Raw genomic sequence first — 25,036 nt, forward strand, 5'->3', positions numbered from 1 at the left:
CATTGACAAAAAGGGTAAACTTGTCCCTCAAATCTGATTGGTTGTTTGGAATGTTGTTCCAGGATTAACAAAAATGTTGATTCAGGAACATGTCTTACTTGACAAAATCACGGTGACCCTGATTGTCAACATATCTATATGTTTAATCTATTTAAATCATTGTCTATTTCTCTGTCACCCCTGGCCCATTCTATATAGTCTTTTAGTTCCTCTCTTGTTGTTTGTATTTCCTTCTGGACATTGCAAAGCTCATTATGTGTTCTCCTCATCTCTGCAATGGATTTAAGCACACTGGATTGGACCTTTTCTGGATCATCTACTTTTCCCTGTCTCATCTGGTGAATGTCTACAGAATCCATCACTATGAAGGCGACATCAAGTAAGACTAACAGTCCACTTAACACTCCTGAGACTGCTTCTGCTACAACTCGCCCTACTCTTGCAGTCTGAGTAGCAATTCTGCTAACATTTGCCAACAGACCCAAATTCATGAGTTGTGTGGCACACAAAACATCCCTTCTGTCTAAACTGCATGATATTTGCACATTGTCAAAAGCTGAGCTGCCGAAAAAAGCACTGAACTTTGTGATTTTTCTCAGTACCTTTCTCAGTGTATTCAGTGGTGTGAGAATTGGTTCGCTTACAGATTTATACTTCTGCTGAATTTGTTCAAGACTCTCTCTGAATGATTTTTGCTGTACAGTGTTAGTAATGGTGGATGCAGCACCTGTTACTCCACCTGCAACTCCTACTCCAACACCAACACCAGTAACAATCAGAGATGTCCCAAGAGTGAACGGTGCCAAAATTAAACCCACTAATGCAGTGATTCCTCCAGCTGCTCCGATCACCGAACCTGACAGACTCCCCGCTGTGGCGCTGTAATGTGCAGACTCCATCGAATCTGTTATTCTTCCCCACTCACTAACTAAAACCTCAATGTCTTTATAGTGCTTGTTGTAGGCCTCATCAAAGGCGGTGATAGACTTCTTAAATCTCTGTAGCAGTGCCTCTGGAGTTCTGCTGTTTCTGTCTACTGCATCTGTCAGGAACGGTTTAGCTAGAATCTCTTCAGCTGAAGGTCTGTCTTTAGGGTCACAACTGAGCATTTGACTGATTAATTCCCGAAGTTCCTCTGAGTATCTCTCTGAGATGGGAGGGGGGTTTCCTGTCATACTGACAGCATGAAGTATGTGGCGCTGCCTGCCATCTGCCTGTGGAGAAAAAAAAAGTAAAAAAAATAATCTGGTTAAAAAAATAAAAATAAAAAACTCACACTGATGCACAGAACAACCACTGTGCCAATGACAAGATCTGACAAAGAAAGGAACAAACACAGGGCTATATACAGGTGCTGGTCATATAATTAGAATATCATCAAAAAGTTGATTTAGTCTGGTGTCTCTCATCTTCCTCTCACAGATTTTCTATGGGGTTAAGGTCAGGCGAGTTTGCTGGTCAATTAAGAACAGGGATACCATGGTCCTTAAACCAGGTACTGGTAGCTTTGGCACTGTGTGCAGGTGCCAAGTCCTGTTGGAAAATGAAATCTGCATCTCCATAAAGTTGGTCAGCAGCAGGAAGCATGAAGTGCTCTAAAACTTCCTGGTATATGGCTGCATTGACCTTGGACCTCAGAAAACACAGTGGACCAACACCAGCAGATGACATGGCACCCCAAACCATCACTGACTGTGGAAACTTTACACTGGACCTCAAGCAACGTGGATTGTGTGCCTCTCCTCTCTTCCTCCAGACTCTGGGACCCTGATTTCCAAAGGAAATGCAAAATTTACTTTCATCAGAGAACATAACTTTGGACCACTCAGCAGCAGTCCAGTCCTTTTTGTCTTTAGCCCGGTCGAGACGCTTCTGACGCTGTCTGTTGTTCAAGAGTGGCTTGACACAAGGAATGCGACAGCTGAAACCCATGTCTTGCATACGTCTGTGCGTAGTGGTTCTTGAAGCACTGACTCCAGCTGCAGTCCACTCTTTGTGAATCTCCCCCACATTTTTGAATGGGTTTTGTTTCACAATCCTCTCCAGGTGTGGTTATCCCTATTGCTTGTACAATTTTTTCTACCACATCTTTTCCTTCCCTTCGGCTCTCTATTAATGTGCTTGGACACAGAGCTCTGTGAACAGCCAGCCTCTTTTGCAATGACCTTTTGTGTCTTGCCCTCCTTGTGCAAGGTGTCAATGGTCGTCTTTTGGACAACTGTCAAGTCAGCAGTCTTCCCCATGATTGTGTAGCCTACAGAACTAGACTGAGAGACCATTTAAAAGCCTTTGCAGGTGTTTTGAGTTAATTAGCTGATTAGTGTGTCACCAGGTGTCTTCAATATTGAACCTTTTCACAATATTCTAATTTTCTGAGATACTGAATTTGGGATTTTCCTTAGTTGTCAGTTATAATCATCAAAACTAAAAGAAAATCCTTTAAGTTTATTTTATTCATAACAGAACAAGAATGAAAAATAAGTAGCTATATATTAAAATGCAAATTAGGCTACAGTGGCATTCATTATAAAGCAGAAATGAATTTATTTAAAGGGGGTATAATGCTATTTCATGTATTCTGACTTATTTACACTGTTGAGTGTAAGAGTTGGATTCTCATGCTAAACATGGCCAAAGTTTCAAAACATGGGTTGGACGTATGACAGAGTATTTCTGTGCCAAAAATTCTCTTCCAAATCGTCACAGGTTTCAGATTTTTTTTTTTTTGAGCATCGGCCTGATTGACATCAACAGGCGCAGAATTCCTTGTATGGGCACCTCTCCTGGAAGGGCGCATGGACACACACGTCAACCAGAGCGAGAGAGCAAGAGCATGCCCATCAACCTGAATGCACGCTTACGTTATTTGTCATTAAAATAACCATAGAAACTGATCTTTACAGTCACTTTTTTATTGGTTAAAATGAATGAAGAATATCTTGTGTTTTTCCGTGGCTGCTCAAGCCCTCAGGCCGGAATGAGTTGGAACAGCAGGTGGAGAGTAAAATGTTTCAAATGTCTGTTTTGTTTTCAATAGGCGCCTAAGTGCATATAATTTAAACATCATGAACATAGTGAATTCATAAATTCATTATTCATCATTCATACACTATATTCATTATAGTGATTCAAAAGTTATCCAGGGATAATGCAATGGTGTATTGTGTGTTTAAATGTACATGTTCACATGTATGGGCTCACTCTGAGTACACATAAAAAAGTGGTGGGATTGTGCCTCTTGGTGGCACAATAATTGAACAAAACATGAAATTATCATTAAGTAAAATACAGGTGAGCAGACCCAGAGCAAGCATGTTGTGAAGCTGGTCTTGTGTTATAGAGCAGAGACGGCAGAAACAGAGACGTTGTGGAGGGTGGACTGAAATAAATAAAATGAGAAGAAATGAGGAAGATGATCATGCTTAAGGCACTAATTTTAGAGCATGAACAGACACACTGATTTACTGTGAAACAATCAGAGAACTTTCAAATTCTGCTCAGAAATATACAGTAAATGCACAGTTTGTGATTTTCACTTTGGTTTTCTAATACATGTGGTTTCACTTCTGCATCTGGAGCGAGAAGCAGGTTTTCTTCATAGTCAGAGCATCTCTGTTTTCTCCTGCTCCGTGATCATTCGAGGCAGGTTTCTCTCAATACTGAGTGGGAAGTTGGAAATAAACCCTGTCAAAGTAAGAGAGCACTTTGAAAAACATCTGTCTACGCTGTTCTCATCTCTGTGTTTCTCGGTGAAACTCAACTCAATGCTTTGGATTCTTTTCTTCTTTTTTGTGGTGGAGAAAACAAAATGTCTCCAACACTTGGGAGAAAGTGTGTCTAAAGGGGAAATGAAACGAGACTGCTGTCTAAATATATAAACTCATGACTTTTGAGTTACAAGCTGAAGTTATCAAGGAATTCAGATTTGCTTTTACAGAAGGGTCTGCTGAATTATAAATATGAAGAACCAATCATATTGTAGAAAAATGATTCAGTGAATCATGTCATCTTTGCCATGCTCCTATTCTATAAAAACTGTTGTACTCTTTTGCTGGGGGATTCTCTCTGAAATTGGTCATGTTCAAAGGTTTTGTCTGGAGTCTGTCTGGTTAGAGGAACGCTAGAGACCTTATTCCCACGTGATAGTGTGCTGTTCTCTATCAGAGCTTGAATATAGATAAACACAAGCCAAACTGTAAAAGAGCCAGGGTTTGAGTGTCTTACTCCTTTAATGATTCAACATGCAGTGCAGTTTAACATGGGCAGAAACGAGTAAAAAGCCAATGCTTTCGACAGGGTTTAGAAGGAGGATTGACTCAGATGCTACATAAACTGTATGTCGAGCATTTGCTGTGCCATGAGCTTGTGGAAACACGGCAAAATAAAAGTCCTCACATAGTAACCTACACAACAGCGGCAGTCAAAAACGAAACCTGTACAGAATATTAAACAGGAAAATATAATATTTATTAATGCAAATGTCCACAGATAATTTTTATAGGGGGTGAGATGTTATCACGTGATTAGTCTGTTTAACCAATGTGGTCAGAAGTGTTGGGAGTAACACATTACAAAAGTAATTATAGCTAATATTACAGTAATATTTTACTTTTTGCTGTAATGCAGTATAAAAAAATAAATAAATAAATAAAAAATCAGCAGGTAAAATAGTACGTCTATTTCCTGCCGCTGGAATTCATTGGTTGAGATGAACGGCAGAGACGGATTCTACATTTGTGAGATGGACATAGCTACTCCCATTATTTTCACAGAAAAGGACAAGAACGTTATAGTCAAGTGCAATATTGCAATCTATGTTCAGCACTGAGGGAACTTTCTAGAAATAGCTCTTGAAAAAACAGCTCGCCCGATGCAACAATAAGCTAACAATAAGATAAGTCGGAGAAGAGAAAGAAAGCAAAGATGCAGAAATATCAGTGAGCCACGACTCCTGTATGTCACTGTAATCATCTTTACCTTCATTACCATCATCATCCATCAAAACTTTAGCAAATCTGGTTTTCTTTATCCAACTGAGAGATGTAGTTTATGTTACAGATGCGGTTGGGTTTGAACCGTCGTTCAGTCTGTATTTCACACAGTGCGATGAGAAACAGTGTGGGCTGCTCTGAAACAATTGCAGAATATGCAGAGAGCTGGTGTTTGTCAATATCTAATTTAAAACATTAGTCACCTTCATGCCATGTCAGTTACACTTTTTCCGTAAGTTGAATACGTAGGACATAGCATAAGCTTATTTGCAAATTTGTGAACGGCAAGAGTTTTACACTTTCTTCGTACATTGAATAAGGAAGGGGGTCTGGCGGAAAGTACAAACCCGATTCCAAAAAAATTGGGACACTGTACAAATTGTGAATAAAAAAGGAATGCAATAATTTATAAATCTCATAAACTTATATTTTATTCACAATAGAATATAGATAACATATCAAATGTTGAAAGTGAGACATTTTGAAATGTCATGCCATATATTGGCTCATTTTGGATTTCATGAGAGCTACACATTCCAAAAAAGTTGGGACAGGTAACAATAAGAGGCCGGAAAAGTTAAATGTACATATAAGGAACAGCTGGAGGACCAATTTGCAACTTATTAGGTCAATTGGCAACATGATTGGGTATAAAAAGAGCTTCTCAGAGTGGCAGTGTCTCTCAGAAGTCAAGATGGGCAGAGGATCACCAATTCCCCCAATGCTGCAGCCAAAAATAGTGGAGCAATATCAGAAAGGAGTTTCTCAGAGAAAAATTGCAAAGAGTTTGAAGTTTTGAAGGTCAAAAAAGAAGCCATATCTAAACATGATCCAGAAGTTCAGGCGTTTTCTCTAGGCCAAGGCTCATTTAAAATGGACTGTGGCAATGTGGAAAACTGTTCTGTGGTCAGACGAATCAAAATTTGAAGTTCTTTTTTGGAAAACTGGGATGCCATGTCATCCGGAATAAAGAGGACAAGGACAACCCAAGTTGTTATCAGCGCTCAGTTCAGAAGCCTGCATCTCTGATGGTATGGGGTTGCATGAGTGCGTGTGGCATGGGCAGCTTACACATCTGGAAAGGCACCATCAATGCTGAAAGGTATATCCAAGTTCTAGAACAACATATGCTCCCATCCAGACATCGTCTCTTTCAGGGAAGACCTTGCATTTTCCAACATGACAATGCCAGACCACATACTGCATCAATTACAACATCATGGCTGCGTAGAAGAAGGATCCGGGTACTGAAATGGCCAGCCTGCAGTCCAGATCTTTCACCCATAGAAAACATTGGCGCATCATAAAGAGGAAGATGCAACAAAGAAGACCTAAGACAGTTGAGCAACTAGAAGCCTGTATCAGACAAGAATGGGACAACATTCCTATTCCTAAACTTGAGCAACTTGTCTCCTCAGTCCCCAGACGTTTGCAGACTGTTATAAAAAGAAGAGGGGATGCCACACAATGGTAAACATGGCCTTGTCCCAACTTTTTTGAGATGTGTTAATGCCATGAAATTTAAAATCAACTTATTTTTCTCTTAAAATGATACATTTTCTCAGTTTAAACATTTGATATGTCATCTATGTTGTATTCTGAATAAAATATTGAAATTTGAAACTTCCACATTATTGCATTCTGTTTTTATTCACAATTTGTACAGTGTCCCAACTTTTTTGGAATTGGGTTTGTAGATATTTTACATCATAACTTTCATCATCACTTTGCTTCATAAGGCCTTTATTAACCCCCCAGAGCCATGTGGAGGACGTTTATGATGGATGGATGTGGATGGATGCCTTTTCTTCAGCTCATACTCATTGATCCCGTTCACTGCCATTATAAAGCTTGGATGCGTCAGGATATTTATTAATATTTCTCTGATTATTTTCATCAGAAAGAAGAAAGTCATACACACCTAGGATGGCTTAAGGGTGAGTAATGCTTGGGCTATTTTTCATTTAATCCTTTAACCTAATAATACAATTAATGAATTATATTAATATATTTAAATTAAATTTTAAGCTGTCTCAAAAAGCGAGCACAACAACCACCCAGTAGAGCGTTACAGTAATCTGGCCTTACTACTAGTTACAGCAGCAAATAAACATGAATGAACAACAGAAGATACAGAACAACTAACTGAAATGAATCTAATCTCATGTAATCTCTTAATCAGTGTTTTAACCGCAGAAATCAATAAAAAAAAGCTTGAGAACAATAATGTCACACAACTTCACATTTACCTCAGAAAAGATATTCAGTGACAAACTAGAGAGGTGCATTCTGATAAGTATATGAACTATATCACATATTCAATATTATCATTATTTTTCTAACCTGTTGATGTCTTCATTATTTAATGAATGTTTGAATGAATCTGTCATGAAAACAAGTATTTAAAGGTTTATATTTCACCAAGGAATTGGAGTAGATAAACATATTTCATTAGAAGAATGCATTAAAGACTGCCCTAAATGTGCAATCAACTCAAGCAGATTTGTCTTTCTGCAAACTATGTGGACAAGATCTTTTTCTTAATTGTATTAAAGTAAACTGTACTCTTTTGCAGCAGTACTGACAGACTTTATTTAAAGACAGAGCCATCGTTTGTTCAGTGAACCACTGTTTAATTAAAAATAAGAAGCAATTTTATGTTTTGTTTTGTTTCTTTTTTTTCCCACTGTGAACCGAGACTTAAAAATCAAGATATTTCATTTTTGTGTTCCGTTACACTGTATTTCACTTCTGCTTCCGCTTGTTCCCTAATCTAGTGTATGAATATCATTGACTCTGTGATTTGATTGAATAAATGTAAATGAAGCTGCTGTTCATGTTTTTAATGTTGTTAATACAAGTAATAATAAACTAGTGAATAATTTATAGAAAGTTCAGTGTTGTTTCTGTGCTCCACTGAAGAAACTCACACAGGTTTGAATGAAACTCCAAATCTACTAATGTTAAAGGTTTCATCCTAACCCTAACACAAAGAGAGTTTAAGTCATATTTAACTTCACTTTTGCAGAATACAGTAGATTGAACGTAATGAAATTTAGTGCAGATGACAATCAAACAGAATATTCAGCTCACTTTATTTAGATTGAAAAACCGCAAGGATCATGGAGTTTCTCAGATCGTCATCTACTAGTCAACATGGTTTTGGAAGTTATGTTGATTCAGAGTTGGTGTCATTTGAAGTCATTCCTTCTTTTTTGTCTTTAGCTGATCACTTGCTTGAGTTAGAAACATCCCAAGATAAAACAAAAGCAAGTGGAAAATTGTTACAATATATGCCAGACGGAGACAGCAGGTAAAAGTTAAGGTTGTTTATTGGACATAAGCAGATGACAGGTAAGTGGATAGCAATGGTTGGAGTGATAGTAAAATGAATGGATGATAATACTGTCCTTTGTATTTGCAGGAAGATCACAGAAGCTGACTGGAGATGACGCTGGCGGATGACACTCACACACAGACTTGGAACACAGGAGGGAGCACGGAGACAATGGAGACAGGTAGATATCAACTGGAGTCCTTGAGGTAAGCATAGAGGTAAGTTCCTGTAACGAGACCGGACAATGTGGCTGTGTGTGTGAGTGTCTCTTTTTACTTTTTATTTTAAATAGTAATTTTCTTTTCCCTCAGATGCTGTGAAGAGCCCAGATGCTACAGACATTGATGCAGCAGTGGAGGAAAACCTTTATTCAGAAAACCTAATCACCGCCACCTGCACCTCATCAGCTCACTCATCACCAGCACTACAAGAGACACTCACACACACAGCCACATTGTCCGGTCTCGTTCGCATTACAGGAACTTACCTCTATGCTTACCTCAAGGACTCCAGTTGATATCTACCTGTCTCCATTGTCTCCTTGTTCCCTCCTGTGTTCCAGGTCTGTGTGTGAGTGTCATCCGCCAGCGTCATCTCCAGTCAGCTTCTGTCATCTTCCTGCAAATACAAAGGACAGTATTATCATCTATTCACTCTACAATCACTCCAACCATTGCAATTCACTTACCTGTCATCTGCTTGTGTCCAATAAACAACCTTAACTTTTACCTGCTGTCTCCATCTGGCATATATTGTAACACAAGCGTTCTGTGATGGAATTTTTGAACTAATTAATAATGAACTAACATTTCTTTACTTCTACAGGCCTAATAATAATAATCTAACTTTGAAATAGAGAAATAGTCACTAGGACTGAGTGTTGTGATTCAGGAACGTTCTGCTGTGCTGGCTAGACAGAGGATAAAAATAGTCTTTAAGGTTTCAACCTACTGAGTAATCTGAACTATTAATCCTGAGACATTTTTGATGATCTTGTGATTCAGTTGTTCTAATCTAAATGTATGCGGGACAGAGTAACTGAGATGTTTTTCTTAAATCTAAACCAATCGTATTGAGACTGATGATAATGAGTAATAGATACTGAAGTGTACCTGAAATCCTATAAAACCTGCTGTATTCCTTTGTTCGGAGAGAGATTCTCTGGGATTGATGAGAACTCTCCCGGCCGAGATTAAAGCTTTGAAGGACAAAAACTGGAGTCTCTGGTTATTGCTGCAGCAAGTCAGGTTAGAGAACAAGGTTTAAGGCGGTCAAGACGTTGACCCCAATATTATTGAGTGTCAATTTGGAGACGCTCCGAAAGATCAGGAAATTTATTGAGTGTCAATTAGGAGACGCCCCAGGAAGGTAACTTAAGTCAGGTGCGTCTTGGAAAATCTACCACAGTTCCTAGGGGCATAAAAAGAAAAGACATGCTTTCCAAATTCAGAGGATACCTTTGGGACTTTTAGTCGAAGATGCAGCTGCAATCTAGTACCATAACCATTAGCATAAACAGCTAAACATTTTGTAAGATGGTAATTTACCAAGAAGCGCCTTGGCAATAAATATATACATATGCTAATTCCTCCTATGATGCAAAGTGGACCATGATAAAGATTCATAAAGGATACTGAAGGAATGGATTCTGGAATCCACTGCCGCTTCAATATATATCTTTTAAGTTATTAATCAACATTTTTATTTCGGTTAAAATATTTGAATGACTTCTTCAATGTATGTTAAAGGATCTATTTTCCTCTGTACCTCTGAGAGATAAGAACATGTTATCTTGTTTTGGGAAAGTTTCATCTAAACATATACCTAAACATTTATAAGAACAGACTCTTTCAATTTGTGTTCCATATAAAGTTGAAACATCTTTATCCTTAAGTTGAGTGCGACTAAAAATCATATATTTTGTCTTCTTTGAATTTAAAATTTTAATTGAGACAACAAATATTGTATAACATTGACCTATTTAAGCCCACTGGCAACTATAGTTTTATAGTTTGTATAGACTTGTAAGTACATATATCATGGGGAAATGGGGTATACTGTGTTTAATGGGTTAATAAATCAAGGTTATTGGTCTTGTTTAGTGCTTTTTTTTCTTTCATAATATTTTATACTGTTGTATATTATATATTGTTATTTGTTAATTTATTTGTTTTTTTTTTGTTTGTTTGTTATATGTGACCCTGGACTATAATACCAGTCATAAGGGTATCTTTTTTTTTTTTTAAATTGAGATTTATACATCATCTGAAAGCTGAATATATATAAGCTTTCCATTGATGTATGTTTTGGTTGGATATGACATTTGGCCGAGAAACAACTATTTGAAAATCTGGAATCTGAAGGTGTAAAAAAATCAAAATATTGAGAAAATCACCTTAAAGTTGACCAAATGAAGTTCTTAACAATTTATATCCTATATTTTTTTATATATTTACGGTAGAAAAATTACAAAATATCTTCATGGAACATGATCTTTACCTAATATCCTAAATATCCTAATATCATAAAAAAAATTAAAAATCAATAATTTTGACCCATGCAATGGCTATTGGCTATTTCTACAAATATACCCATGCGACTTCTGACTGGGTTGGTGGTCCAGGGTCACATATAGGATTAATTTTTTCTAATGAATGATGTAATTTAACTTTTTTGATTCACAATGCTCTGTTGGAGCAACTTAATGGCTGCACTTTGTTCTGCACTATGTTCCACCACTTTAAAACAAACGGATTTGCCGTTTGTTGTGTTTTCATTTTCAAGAGATTATAAGCTAGATGCAACTTTTTTGTGTTTGCATCGAATGTTCATCGACTTTGATTGATCTGTTGAAAGCAGTTATTTTGAGTTAGATGCATAAATGTTATCCTCCTATTCAAATTTTACATTGAGGGGTGCATACAACATATCTGCCCACCGGCAACTATAGTTACTGCACATTCAAATAAGCTTTTTAAGAAAAAGAAAAAAAAAACCTGGGGAAAATAAATGCAGAACATGTTCACATAGAACACTATTAACACGACTATATGCATGAAACCAGCAGCTCCACTAATACCTATAGTTCTAAGTTTCTGTAATAATAAATTATGATCAACAGAGTCGAAAGCTTTTGAAAGGTCGACATATAATGCTGCACAGGACTTTTTACAATCTCAGGAATTGATAAGGTCATTAGTAACTAACAGAGCTGCAGTTAGGGTACTATGACCTGACTGATGATCATTAAGAATATTATTATCTGTTAAAATTAGTTTTAATTGATCGTTTGTCAATGATTCGAATACTTTAGCTAAAACTGGTAATCTAGAAACAGGATGATAATTACTATGATCTGAAGGATCTCCACTTTTTAATAATGGAATAACTGATGCCGACTTCCACGCTCTTGGTATAATATTTGAAATCAAACTTAAATTTAAAATAGATGCAATTGTTTCTGCTACAATACCTTCCATTTTTAGAAAATAAGGCTCAATTTTATTAACGCCTGCCAATTATTTGACATCTAGTTTCACTAAAGCATTATAAACCTGGGATGTTGTAATAGGAGAGAAATTAAACACCTGCCTGGGACAATGTTGATCAGGAACAGCTAATTCTGTAGAGGTAGAGACACCTAAATCAGTAGACTCTGAACTTGAGCCTAAAAAAAATAATAAAAAAAAATATGAAGAGTTTCAGCAATATTGGCTCTATTAAATAATCTGGAGCTTTAATCGATAAACTCGTTCCTGAAGTAGATTTTACTAGCTTCCAGAATTTAATAGGATTATTTAAATGTTAATTTACCATAGAAAGATAATAATCACGTTTTGTATTGATTTAGTACATTAATTTTGTAATGCTCTATAATAACCCCAATCTATACATCATTCGATTTCTTTGCCTTGGCCCAGGCAGCATTTCTCTGTCTAATAAGTGTAGAGAGAGTATCACTGAACCAAGGATTGTCTTTGCCACTTATCCTAAAACTTTCAGGTTATATGAAGTAACCCAGAGAGTGTGAGGAGACGGGGTGGTGGAGGGATTCTGGAAACTGTCGAGGATCCTTGGGTGAGTTTGACTGTGATTATATATAGGCCTGAACTCATGCTGATTGGGTAGATATGTTGATTACAGATTGTTGACAGCTGGTTGAGATGACGTAATGATTGTGTAGCTTATTTGACTTGTTCCTCCCGAACTATGTTAATAAAACATAATTTAGAGTCTAACTAACGTTATTATCTTCCAATAAACATTAACTAAAGCTGGTTACATCAAATACAGCTATTGACTAGATTCATGAGAGGTCAGGAAATGCGTTCAAATGTCAAAAATGCAGTAATTTCATCAACTTATCAGCGAGTGAACTTCAGAAACACTGAAAATGAATGAGTTCAGAGCTGGAACTGTCAGTGTCTGTAGCTGCTCCACGAGACGCATTACTTCCGCATTCATGCACAGTTCCTCTGGAAGCCTACGGGAGTGTCGCAACTCTGTTTTTCAACGGCTCTGGTCAGACTCAGTCAGCAGCTTTTTGTCCGGGGCTCTGTCTGGCTGTTCTTCTTAATGCACAAAAAGAAAAGCAAAAGTAAGGTATACAAGCAAACTACGAAGTCAAGATTATTCACACACAGTGAATAATACGGTAATATATTCAGTGAGTCAAAAAGAGCTTTGAAGATGCAGCGTGTTTTGAGATGCAGTTTTCTAGTGATCATCTGCTGCATCTCATGGACAGACTCATCCGTGACAGGTATGGTTACAGGCTCACATTGTGCTTTCCATTGTTACTTGCATGGATTATTTCGCTATTGGTCGGCCTGTGCCCTGTAGTAGTTAATGTTGTGTTGCATTAGTTAAGAAAAGTACATGTGTAAATGAAAGGTGTTCCCTTTCAGTCGGTCACGTTCGACGTACGTCAGTAGTGACCGACGAATTGGGATATCGCTTAGAGAGCCCTATCAGCTTCGTATGAACTAAAACAAGCCAATGGAATTGGCGTGCGATATTTGCATAATGCGCACCGCCCCCGTCAGGTGTATATAAATAGGAAGCGGATGCAATCGCACTCTGTCTTTCGCTTCGGAGCCATACACTGGTGTCCTGCTTCAGAAGACTCTTTTGTTTCTTCAAGAGAAAAACTAAAACTGCCTCAGAAGAGGATTATCAGCGAGCTGTTTTGTGTTGGAGTAAAGGCACTTCAGCGAGGTCGCGAGCTCCCGAGGAGCCGAGCTATAAGCTCTCAACTGCTGTTTTAACAGCAACACCCTGAAAGTTGTGTGTTGCGATTTGGGCTGGTTCCTCGGTGTGCTTAGGGAGTGGTGTACCTAAGCACATCGCGTCACTCCCTGTGTGCTTCAGCACGAGTGAGCTGACTTCTCCCCTTCTAAAAGAGCTTTACAGACGAACCCTGACAGTATGTCATTTCGTCTGTGCGTTACTGGGTGCGGTCGTTCCCTGGTCCCTGCTGATGGGCACAATCGCTGCATCGCGTGTTTGGGCATTCAGCACGCTGAAGCGGCTTTTGTGGATGGTTCGTGTTCCCATTGCGGGAATATGACTATCGCGGTGCTGAGGTCTAGACTCTCCTTCCTGAAGTCTCAGGAAGCGGGGGTCCCCTCCCCTATGCCCCGTTCGACCGTTTTTTCCGGCCCCGGGAACCGGAATGACGGTACGGCGGTGTATAGGAAGGGTGACTTGAGGATCACGGTCAGGGCTTCCCCGCCGAGCGGAAACGCTCCGCGGGCCCCTGCTGCCTCATCAGCACCGCAACCCATTGTGCCACCGTTGGTTTCCGCTGGGCCCTCCACAGACTGTCCAGCCGTTACCTTTGGTGCGCCGGCGGCGGATCAGATGTCGATCTCAGCATCGGAAGGTGAGCAAGAGTCCTCGGAGGAAGACCCGGACGCGTTGCCGCCCTCCGGGACGGTGGCGTTGCCCGAGTTGGATCCCGAGTTGACGGCTGTGCTTTCCCGGGCCGCCTTGTGCGTCGGGCTCGAGTGGAACCCTCCACCCTGTCCCGGCCCATCTCGGTTGGATGATTGGTACTTGGGGGGGGGTCGCGCTGGTCAGGTCCAGCGTCCCGCCCCAATGCCATTCTTCCCGGAAGTGCACGATGAGGTGACCAGGTCTTGGCAAACACCGTTTAGTGTTCGTTCGAGGCCCGGTCCTTCGTCCGCCTTCACCTCCCTGGACGGCGGGGAAGCCAGGGGGTACGCGAGGATCCCGCCAGTCGAGCGGTCCGTTGCGATGCAGCTGTGTCCAACGGCCACTGGCTGGCGTGGTGAGCCGCGTCTCCCGTCCCGGGCCTGTAAGTTCTCAGCTGGTCTGACTGAGAAGGCTTACAGCTCTTGTGGGCAGGCTGCCTCCGCCCTGCACGCGATGGCGCTTTTGCAGGTATATCAGGCAAAAGCACTGTCGGAGATGCCCCAGGAAGGGCCTGACCAACAACTACTTGGGGAGTTGCGCGCTGCCACCGACCTTGCCCTCCGAGCAACGAAGGTGACAGCACGCGCTGTTGGTCATGCGATGTCTACCTTGGTAGTCCAGCAACGCCACCTCTGGCTGACCCTGGCGGACATGCGGGATACCGACAAGCAGCGGTTCCTAAATTCCCCCGTGTCCCCGGTCGGCCTATTCGGCGACGCGGTGGAGAGCTTCGCCCAACAGTTCTCCGCTGCACAGAAGCAGGCTGAGGCTATCAGTCACGTCATGCCACGGCGGTCCGCTGCTGCCTCCACCCAGCCGCCCGTGGCTCAGCCTCAGCCCGCTCGTCGCCGAGGGCGCCCGCCTGCATCGTCCTCCGCCCCTGCTAAGCCGGCAAAGCAGCAGCCTACACCAGCCAGGCAGCAGGGTGCCGGTCGCGGGCAGGGTGCCCAGCCCGTCTCCGCTAAGCCCGGTGGTAAACGAAAAAAGAAAACACGGCACTGAGACGGGCAACCTGGAGGGGAAGGTTCTTGCTCTTCGGGAGAGAATACCATCGTCTCTCCCACCCCCGGAGGAGGGCCGGGGGGAATTTGTGATGTCTGTCCATTAACCGCCGCTGGCTCCCCGGAGTCCAGCGGTACCCACTTTTTCACAAAAAGAGCAGTTTCCTCAAACTCCAGGTCACAACAAAGGGTGTCTGCCAGTGTGCCAGGCCCCGCCTCGCCGCTGACAGCTCCCTCCCCATTCGCCAACAGGCGGCAGTGTGTTGGTGTAGACCGCGTCCCGTGCGCCGTCTCCCATGCACACTGCTGCCTCGCAGAGTCCGACCCCACTCCGGGCCGCTCCCAAGCCGTCCGAGTCGGGTCCCTCTCTGCCTTGCTGCCCCACCCCCGGTGCGTCTGTGGTGCCTTTGGTCCTGCTGGCTCGGAGTCTGGAGGCGTGGATCACGCTTTCCAGCCCGTCCCGCTGGCTCATTCGCACTGTCAGACTCGGCTATGCGATTCAGTTCGCCCGGCGTCCCCCGGTTTTCAGGGCTGTCCACTTCACTCAGGTGTCGTTGGACAGTGCACCTGTTCTCCGGGCGGAGATTGCTGTCCTCCTGGCGAAGGATGCAATCGAGCCGGTCCCTCCAGCCGATGTGAAGTCGGGATCCTACAGTCCCTACTTCACTGTACCGAAAAAGGGCGGTGGGCTACGGCCAATCCTGGACCGTCCCCAGGATTGGTTTGCAGCAATAGACCTGATGGACGCGTACTTTCATGTCTCGATTCTGCCTCGACACAGACCTTTCCTCCGGTCTGCGTTCGAGGGTCGGGCATGTCAGTACAAAGTCCTACCCGACATGGTTTTAGCTCAAACCAGCCGGTTGGGTCTTCAGGTCAACTGGGACAAGAGCAAACTCGCCCCCGGGCAGAGGATCTCTTGTCTCGGTCTCGAGCTAGACTCGGTCGCACGGACTGCGCGTCTCACCGAGGTGCGCGTCCAGTCGGTGTTGAACTGCCTGAGCTCGCTCAAGTGCAGGACAGCGGCTCCACTGAAAGATTTTCAGAGGCTCCTGGGGCATATGGCATCTGCAGCCGCGGTAACGCCGCTCGGATTGCTTCATATGAGACCGCTTCAACACTGGCTCCGCGGCCGGGTCCCGAGATGGGCGTGGCAGTGCGGCACGCTCCGTGTCCCCGTGACACCGAGCTGCCGTCGCACCCTTGTCCGGTGGTCGGACCCTTCGTTCCTGCGGGTCGGAGTACCCCTCGAACGAGTGTCCAGGCACGCTGTGGTCTCCACAGATGCCTCTGCCACGGGATAGGGGGCCACGTACAACGGGCATGCAGTGACAGGTCTTTGGACGGGGCCTCAGCTGCATTGGCATATCAATTGCCTCGAGTTGCTAGCGGTTCGTCTTGCGCCGGCCCGCTTCAAGAAGCTGTGGTCAGGCAAGCACGTTCTAGTCCGCTCACACAGCACTGCGGCCGTTGCGTACATCAACCGTCAAGGTGGTCTACGCTTCCGTCGCATGTCGCAACTCGCCCGCCATCTCTTGTTGTGGAGTCAGAAGGATCTGAGGTCCCTTCGGGCCACTCATGTCCCAGGTGTGCTCAACCGTGCAGCCGACGAGCTGTCACGGCAGCCTCCACTTGCGGGCGAGTGGCGGCTCCACCCCCAGGCGGTCCAGCTGATTTGGCAGCATTTCGGCGAGGCCCAGGTAGACCTGTTTGCCTCCCCGGAAACTGCCCACTGCCAGTGGTTTTATTCCCTGACCAGCGGCACGCTCGGCACGGATGCCCTGGCACACAGCTGGCCCCCGGGTCTACGCAAATATGCGTTTCCCCCAGTGAGCCTTCTCGCACAACTCCTGTGCAAGGTCAGGGAGGACGGGGAGCAGGTTCTGTTAGTGGCTCCGTACTGGCCCACTCGGACCTGGTTCTCAGACCTCATTCTCCTCGCGACAGCCCCTCCCTGGCCGATTCCTCTGAGGAAGGACCTCCTGACTCAGAGACGGGGCACCCTGTGGCACCCGCGTCCCGGTCTGTGGAACTTCCACGTGTGGTCCCTGGACGGGATGCGGAGGTTCTGAGTGATCTCCCGCAAGCGGTCGTAGACACCATCACTTCCGCTAGAGCTCCTTCCACTAGGAGCCTCTATGCGTTGAAGTGGAACCTGTTCGTCGAATGGTGCGCCTCTCGCCGAGAGGACCCCCGATCATGTTCGGTCAGATCCGTGCTTTCCTTCCTGCAAGATGGGTTGGAGCGAAGGCTGTCTCCCTCCACCCTGAAGGTGTATGTTGCCGCTATCGCCGCACATCACCATGCAGTTGAGGGTAAGTCCCTGGGGAAACACGATCTGATCGTCAGATTCCTGAGGGGAGCGAGGAGATTAAATCCTCCTCGCCCTTCCTCCGTACCCTCTTGGGATTTGACCCTGGTTCTTACAGCTCTCCGGGGTCATCCCTTTGAGCCTTTGCAATCAGTTGACCTGAAACTAATGTCTCTTAAGACGGTTCTTCTGGTTGCATTGGCTTCCCTGAAGAGGGTAGGGGATCTGCATGCATTTTCGGTCGACGAAACGTGCCTAGAATTCGGGCCCGGTGATTCTCACGTCATCCTGAGACCCCGGCCTGGATACGTGCCCAAGGTTCCTACCACTCCCTTCAGAGATCAGGTAGTGAACCTGCAAGCGCTGCCCTCGGAGGAGGCAGACCCAGCCCTAGCTTTGCTCTGTCCCGTCCGCGCTCTGCGCGTTTACGTGGATAGAACGCGAAGCTTCAGGACCTCAGATCAGCTCTTCATCTGTTACGGAGGCCAGCAGAAGGGAAAGGCTGTCTCCAAGCAGAGGATGGCCCACTGGATAGTGGATGCCATCGCCTTGGCGTATGATTCCCAGGGCGTGCCTTGCCCGCTCGGGTTGAGAGCCCACTCCACCAGAGGGGTGGCCTCTTCCTGGGCGCTGGCTCATGGCGCCTCGCTGACAGATATTTGTAGAGCTGCGGGCTGGGCGACACCAAACACGTTCGCTAGGTTTTATAGCCTACGTGTAGAGCCGGTATCTTCACGTGTACTCGCATCCACTAGTCGGTAGACGTGTTGTACCCGCTCTAAGTGTCGGCTTGCAATGCCATTCCCGCCACTGGCAGGATACGTGCATACTTTTCACTCCAGTCGTGTTCCCCGCTTGGCGAACCCTGTCGAGTTCCTCCGCCTCCCCCTTCGGCTCGGACATTGCGGAGTGTCTGATGCCAGGCCTACATCCGTCGCTGACGCTGTCTGTTGGCTGGGGCCCATATGTCGTGACTCCTCTACGTGAGCGGTCCCATATGTGTAATTATCCACGGTTTAAAACTCCCTACGGGCCGAGTCCGTGTCTTTCCCTTAGCAGAGCCAGCTCTGCTGTCACCTGTCAGATGAGTCTCCCCCTACCCAGGTGGAGCCATCCCAGGGACTCCATATGCGTACTGCCCCCCGGGCCAGTCCATATGTGTATTCTCCACGTAAACTCCTCCCCCGTTGGGTAGGTAGTGGCCTCCGCAGCGTCCCCTTCGGGTTCGCTTCCCCAGTGTAGTCTAGTTTACTTAGTGGGTATTCGGTAAGACAGCAGTAGACTCTCTCGGTGTAAGCTCGCCCCCTTCACCGCCAGCCGGTGCTATGGGCGGCTGAGCTTGCGCTGGGCACTGGAAGGGGTTTCGTAACTGTGGCGCTTTAGTTGGGATCCCAATTCGTCGGTCACTACTGACGTACGTCGAACGTGACCGACTGAAAGGGAACGTCTCGGTTACGTATGTAACCCTCGTTCCCTGAAGGAGGGAACGGAGACGTACGTCCCGTCGCCACAGTTTCTGTACCCTCGCTGTAGTGCGGACACCAGTTGTCTCCTCAGCGAAAAACAGAGTGCGATTGCATCCGCTTCCTATTTATATACACCTGACGGGGGCGGTGCGCATTATGCAAATATCGCACGCCAATTCCATTGGCTTGTTTTAGTTCATACGAAGCTGATAGGGCTCTCTAAGCGATATCCCAATTCGTCGGTCACTACTGACGTACGTCTCCGTTCCCTCCTTCAGGGAACGAGGGTTACATACGTAACCGAGACGTTTTTTATTGTATTTGAATTTTTTGCTTGCATCTTGTACTATATTTTGAAATTATTTGAGATGCAAGGCAGTTTGCAGATTCATCAGTGTATAAGTGTTTAAAGAAAAAAAGTCCCAATATTTGCCTTTTTTAAAACAGTTACTTTAATCAGAGAAATTGGGGATGATATCTTCATCGAGTGCGCTACAGATAAGACACCTCAGGATGGAGTGTACATGTACAAACAAGCAGCAGCAAGTAAACAACAGAAAATCTTCTACTTCTACAAAACAAACCATATTATCTATAAAACAATGAATGAATCCAAAATCAGTGTAAGTGGAGCCCTTCCCAACCTTAACGTCACCCTCTTAAAAGCAACTGCCGAAGACTTTGGGCTTTACTGGTGTGATTTTAATTTGGAAGAAAAAACTACCCTTGGCAGGTTCACTTGGTTATGGATAGGTAAGTGTGTCTTATGTATATCATTTTATTATAAAACACAGTCCTGTGTTTAGTATGTAAACGATGAGAATGAAAACATTCTATACATGCAAAGATTGAGAAGTACAGTCAGTTTCTTATTAAAGCTGCAGTCCGTAACTTTTGGCGCTCTAGCGGTTAATAAACAGGACCAAAGTCTAGTCCCAGCAAACATTTGGGCGTTTAATTACCGTTGAAAAGACGTCATTCCGACACGTCCCGTCATGGTTGAAAAATACTTCCAAAATGAAAGTCTGATGTCTTCCAGCCGTGTGTTTCGGGGGTGTGAGGCTGAGCACACTAATCATTTATTTTTACTGCGCATGCGTACCTGTGTATCACTTATGTGCACCCCTGTTGATAAACATGATGCAATATAACAATGTGCTACATGAAAAGATTAATTTTGAACTAATCTTAAAGGGGCTATATGTAAGATTTTCACTTTAATAAAGCATAAAAATACCCCAATATGTTTGCAGACAAACATGCTAAGTTCACCTACTAGTTTCTCAGAAAAACAAGGCTACGGCCAGACATTCTACTCTGAAATGTGCGTTCCTTGTCGGAATGTCTGTCTTTGTTTTGGTCTGTGCAAAACAACGTGATGCCTGTTTATCCAATAGTATTTCAACATCACAGGTTGCCAGTTGGCAGAAAACACTGCGTATTGCAGTCATGGAAACCAGCAAACAAACTGTGTCAGAGAATCACAGATTCTACTTGACCTAAAAAGCCTCTGCATCCATCTCATAAGTCTCCTCAGCTTTCTTTGTCAATCACGCTCCCTCTTGTTGCGTGTCCTCAAGCTGGCCACCCGCGTCTTTGAAGGAGGGGGCGGGGCAATCAATATTTTGAATTTGGACTGCAGTATCTATTTCAAACACTGGGTGTCATTCCTACATAGAGCCCCTTTACAGTTTTTTACAATCGCTATGACAGATTTTTCAATACATTTAACAAGTTTCCTAAACTCTTAACACGGTTAGCACAACATCTGTCTTTGTAGGCTATACAATTAACACATTTCTTGTTGCTTTGATACAAAATGCATACAGTTAACACCAATTTAAAATGCTTGAACTTCTTTTACACACAAGCTCAACCAAGACCAAAACAATATAATTTTACAGTCAAATTTACAAATGCTTTCACACTGTATGTCAGAACAGATAACATCATGTTCTAAACATAACTTATATAGGCTAAAGTCAAAGTGAACAGCTGTTCATATTGTGAATTAAAACACAAATATATTCCCTGTATTTTATTCCATTGCTAATGAGAAACAGCTTATTGCAATTATGCAAATATATAAATCACATCGCATTCGTGGCATTCCACCATTCCCGTGCAGTCACAGCCTGGTTTGACGCCCATCCAAGGATGATGTCCCATTTCCTTGCCCCTTACTCCCCTTTCCTCAACCCCATTGAGGAGTTTTTCTCAGCCTGGAGATGGAAGGTTCCCTTTCGATACTTCACTCGTACTGCGTATGGGGAAAGGTCTCCTTTTTCCCCGTTACTGAAGCCTTTTTCAATAACGCAGTGTAACTGCATCGTCATTGGTTCACTCATAGACAAGTTGTTGAACCAATGACGGCGCGGCATAGCTGCGCGACCTATGGCGAGAGAGCGCGCGAATATTCCCGCCGAAATGGGCGGGGTTTAGGGCTATATAAGCGGGCGTTTCGCCATAGGATTTCAGTTCTCTCTCCTTCAGCGACGACTTCACATCGCTCCTCGCTGATCTCCGGCTGAAGCCTTCGCCGCCTTGAAGAAGCTCGCCTGGAAAGAAGCTCTCGCCGCCGTCGAAGAGGCTCCCGCAGCGGACTGCTGAGCTCGCCGAGGAAGAAGCGCCGTCTCGAGCCGCCCGCCTCCCGCTTCCGGCCGCCTGCCAGCCCGTCTCCTGCCGCCATCCGGCGCGCCTAAAAGAGCGATTTTCCCGCGGTTTATTGCCGCTCTAAAAGAGCTTTCCAACAGCGGTTTTCACCGCTCTAGCGGCCCTCGCCGCTCTAAAAGAGCCCCTCAAACGCCGTTTTCACGGCGGCGGCGTTGTTACAAATGCCGCGGCACTCGTGTGGCACATGCAGAGCTCCTCTGTATGACGACGACGGACACGGTGAGTGCGTCGGCTGCCTGAGCAGACCCCATGCAGAGGCAGCGCTCACTGGGACCTTGTGTTCTCACTGTGAGAACATGAGTCTCGCCTCTCTGCGCTCGCGGATCGCCTTCTTCAGTGAAGGCGATCTCGCCGCTCGCGCCCTCCCGTCTTCTTCCTCCCGCGAGCCGGCTAGGAAGAGACAGCGGGGCAGAGCGGCCCAGCGCACGGAGTTGGATGACGTCACGCCGGCTTCCCCGTGTGCCTCATCCTCTCCCCCGAGAGAGCAGTCCCCCGTCCTGTTCTCCCGCCCTGAGCTGCGTCCCTCGGCAGATGCGAGCGACCTCATCTCTTTTGGCGGTTCTGAGGAGGAGCCGCTTGATGACTTAATGTCTCTCGCGGCCTCTGAAACCGAAGGTTGGGCCGGTGATTCTGACCCCGCCCGCCTTTCCTCGCTGGAGCCCATTGACAGCGAGCCGGGTATGGATGCCGAGCTCTTCCGCATCCTCTCGAAAGCGGTAGAGGTTTTGGACCTCGAATGGGCTCCGCCAGAGGAGCCATCACGGAGCAGGCTCGATGAGTGGTTCCTGCCGGGTTCCCGCCAGGCCCCTCGTCAACGCGCCGCACCGTTTTTCCCAGAGGTTCACAACGAGCTGACGAAGTCATGGCGCGCCCCGTGTTCTGCCCGCCTATGTACTACGAATTTTTTGGCTCTCACCTCTGTGGATGGCTCTGAAGAGAAGGGTTACGAGCATCTACCGCCCCTGGACGAAGCAGTGGCGGCTCACCTCTGTCCTCCCACGGCTGTGGGTTGGAAAACTAAGAGGGCCCTTCCATCCAAGCCCTGCAGGACCACTTCTGCCCTGGCTGGCAGAGCATATACGTCCGCGGGCCAGGCTGCCTCAGCGCTGCACACCATGGCTATTCTCCAGGTGTTTCAAGCGAAGCTCCTCCGTTCTCTGGATGAGTCCGGCGTCGATGCACCTGCCTTCCGTGACCTCCGCAGCGCCACCGACTTAGCCCTGCGTGCCACAAAGGCCACAGCTCAGGCCATTGGACGATCCATGGCCAGCCTGGTCGTGCTTGAGCGCCATTTGTGGCTCAACCTGACCGAAATTAAGGAGATGGACAAGACAGCCTTTTTGGATGCCCCGGTCTCTCCTTCTGGTCTCTTCGGGCCAGCAGTAGAGGGCTTTACGGAGTGTTTTACTGCAGCACACAAGTCGTCTCGGGCTATGCGACACTTCCTGCCTAAACGCTCTAGCTGCACGTCTGCTTCCAGCCGCCCCAAGTCTGCGCTGGCTCAGCAGAACAAACCTGCCCCCTCTACCTCTCAGGCAGCACCACCCAAGGAACAGCGCCATCGTAAGCGCTCCTCCTTCCCGAGGCAACGTCAGGGACCCCGGCCTAAGATTACGCTGGACCTGACGCCTCCTAAGCCCTCCTGATGTTTCAGGAAGGAAGAGGATGGGGCAAAGTCTCGCCACGGCCGGACCACCCCAAAAGCTCTTTCGTTCCACCCCCCCTCCACCTCGTTCAGCTCCGGGCGTGGGAGATATGTTCAGTGTTGTGCTAACTGGGCCCAGTGCTGTGTCCATGCAAAACGCCATTCTTATGGCGAACACTATGAATATTCTACCTTCTCTAAGAAAGAGCGAAGTTCCTCTTCCACTCTCTCCGGTGCACAGGCCCCCGATTGGCGGCCCGTCACCCGATACCATTCAGCCCCTTGTCATGCGGGCCGAGGCCTGGCGGGCCATCCCCGGAGTGTCAAGCTGGGTTCTGGGAACCATAAGTCGAAGCTACTCGCTTCAGTTCGCCCGAAGGCCCCCGCGCTTCAGCGGAGTGCTTCAGACTTCAGTCGACACGGACGACGTTCATGTCCTCCGAGCCGAAGTCACGTCTCTTCTGAGGAAAGGAGCTATAGAAATAGTCTCCCCCTCAGAGAGCAATTCGGGGTTCTACAGCCGTTATTTTCTAGTTCCCAAAAAAGATGGCGGTCTCAGACCCATCTTAGATCTCAGGCTCTTGAACCTCTCCCTCATGAGACGGAAGTTCAAGATGCTAACGCTGAAGCAGATCCTCACGCAGGTTTGCCCCGGGGACTGGTTCTGCTCGCTGGACCTGAAAGATGCATACTTTCACATCCAGATAGCCCCCCATCACAGGCGATTCTTGAGATTCGCGTGCGAGGGTGTGGCTTACCAATATACGGTCCTTCCATTCGGACTGTCCCTAGCTCCTCGCACTTTTACCAAGTGCATGAACGCGGCGCTTTCCCCGCTGATCCAGAATCTGGGTTCTCAATTATCTCGACGACTGGCTCATCCTAGCCCAGTCACAAGCCGAGCTGGAGCATCACAGATCCGTGTTACTCAGCCACTTGGAGTGCCTGGGTCTCAGGGTCAACTTTGCCAAGAGCTCACTGCTCCCCAGCCAGCGTATAACGTTCCTGGGTGCGGTTCTCGACTCAGTCCGTATGACGGCTGTAGTCTCTCCAGAGCGCGCTCTGGCCATTCAGCAGCTCGCAGCATCGGTCAGGAACAGAGCCTATTTCCCTCTGAAGTTTTTCCAGAGGATGCTAGGGCTGATGGCTTCCGCCTCCCCGGTTCTGCAGCTCGGCCTTCTTCGGATGCGGCCTCTGCAGTACTGGTTGAAGTTCCGGGTCCCTCCTCACGCCTGGCGGCATGGCCGCCTGCGTCTCAGGGTCAATCAGGCCTGTTTGGCAGCTCTGAAACCCTGGATGAACCCTGTATGGTTCAGCCAAGGGGTACCCCTACAGGCGGTGTCCAGAAGGACGGTGCTCTCAACGGATGCGTCCAACACAGGTTGGGGCGCTCTTTGCGAGGGCAGACCGGCCTTCGGCTCGTGGTCTCACGAGGAATGCCATCTACACATCAACTGCCTCGAGATGTTGGCAGTGATTCGAGCCCTTCATGCGTTCCAGGCACACCTGACAGGGCGCCACGTCTTAGTCCAGTCGGACAGCATGACAGTGGTGTCATACATAAATCACCAGGGCGGTCTTTCGTCCAGCCGCTTATGCGCTCTGGCAAAGCGTCTTCTGGAATGGGCATCACCGAGGTTTCAGTCGCTCAGGGCGACTCACATACCCGGGAGAA

General features: G+C 46.0%; 1 protein-coding gene across 1 annotated transcript; it reads right to left on the bottom strand.

Moving 5' to 3' along the window:
- Positions 1–134: 134 nt before the first annotated feature.
- On the bottom strand, positions 135–21,732 carry LOC137002530 (apolipoprotein L3-like). Its single transcript, XM_067362247.1, has 3 exons — positions 21,549–21,732; positions 1,277–1,314; positions 135–1,214 (listed from the first exon to the last, which is right to left on the bottom strand). Exons 1-3 carry the CDS (start codon positions 21,730–21,732, stop codon positions 135–137), a joined length of 1,302 nt encoding a protein of 433 aa, XP_067218348.1.
- Between the last annotated feature and the right edge of the window lie 3,304 nt (positions 21,733–25,036).

The sequence above is a fragment of the Chanodichthys erythropterus genome, chromosome 3 (genome assembly GCF_024489055.1).
Source record: "Chanodichthys erythropterus isolate Z2021 chromosome 3, ASM2448905v1, whole genome shotgun sequence".
Taxonomy (NCBI): domain Eukaryota; kingdom Metazoa; phylum Chordata; class Actinopteri; order Cypriniformes; family Xenocyprididae; genus Chanodichthys; species Chanodichthys erythropterus.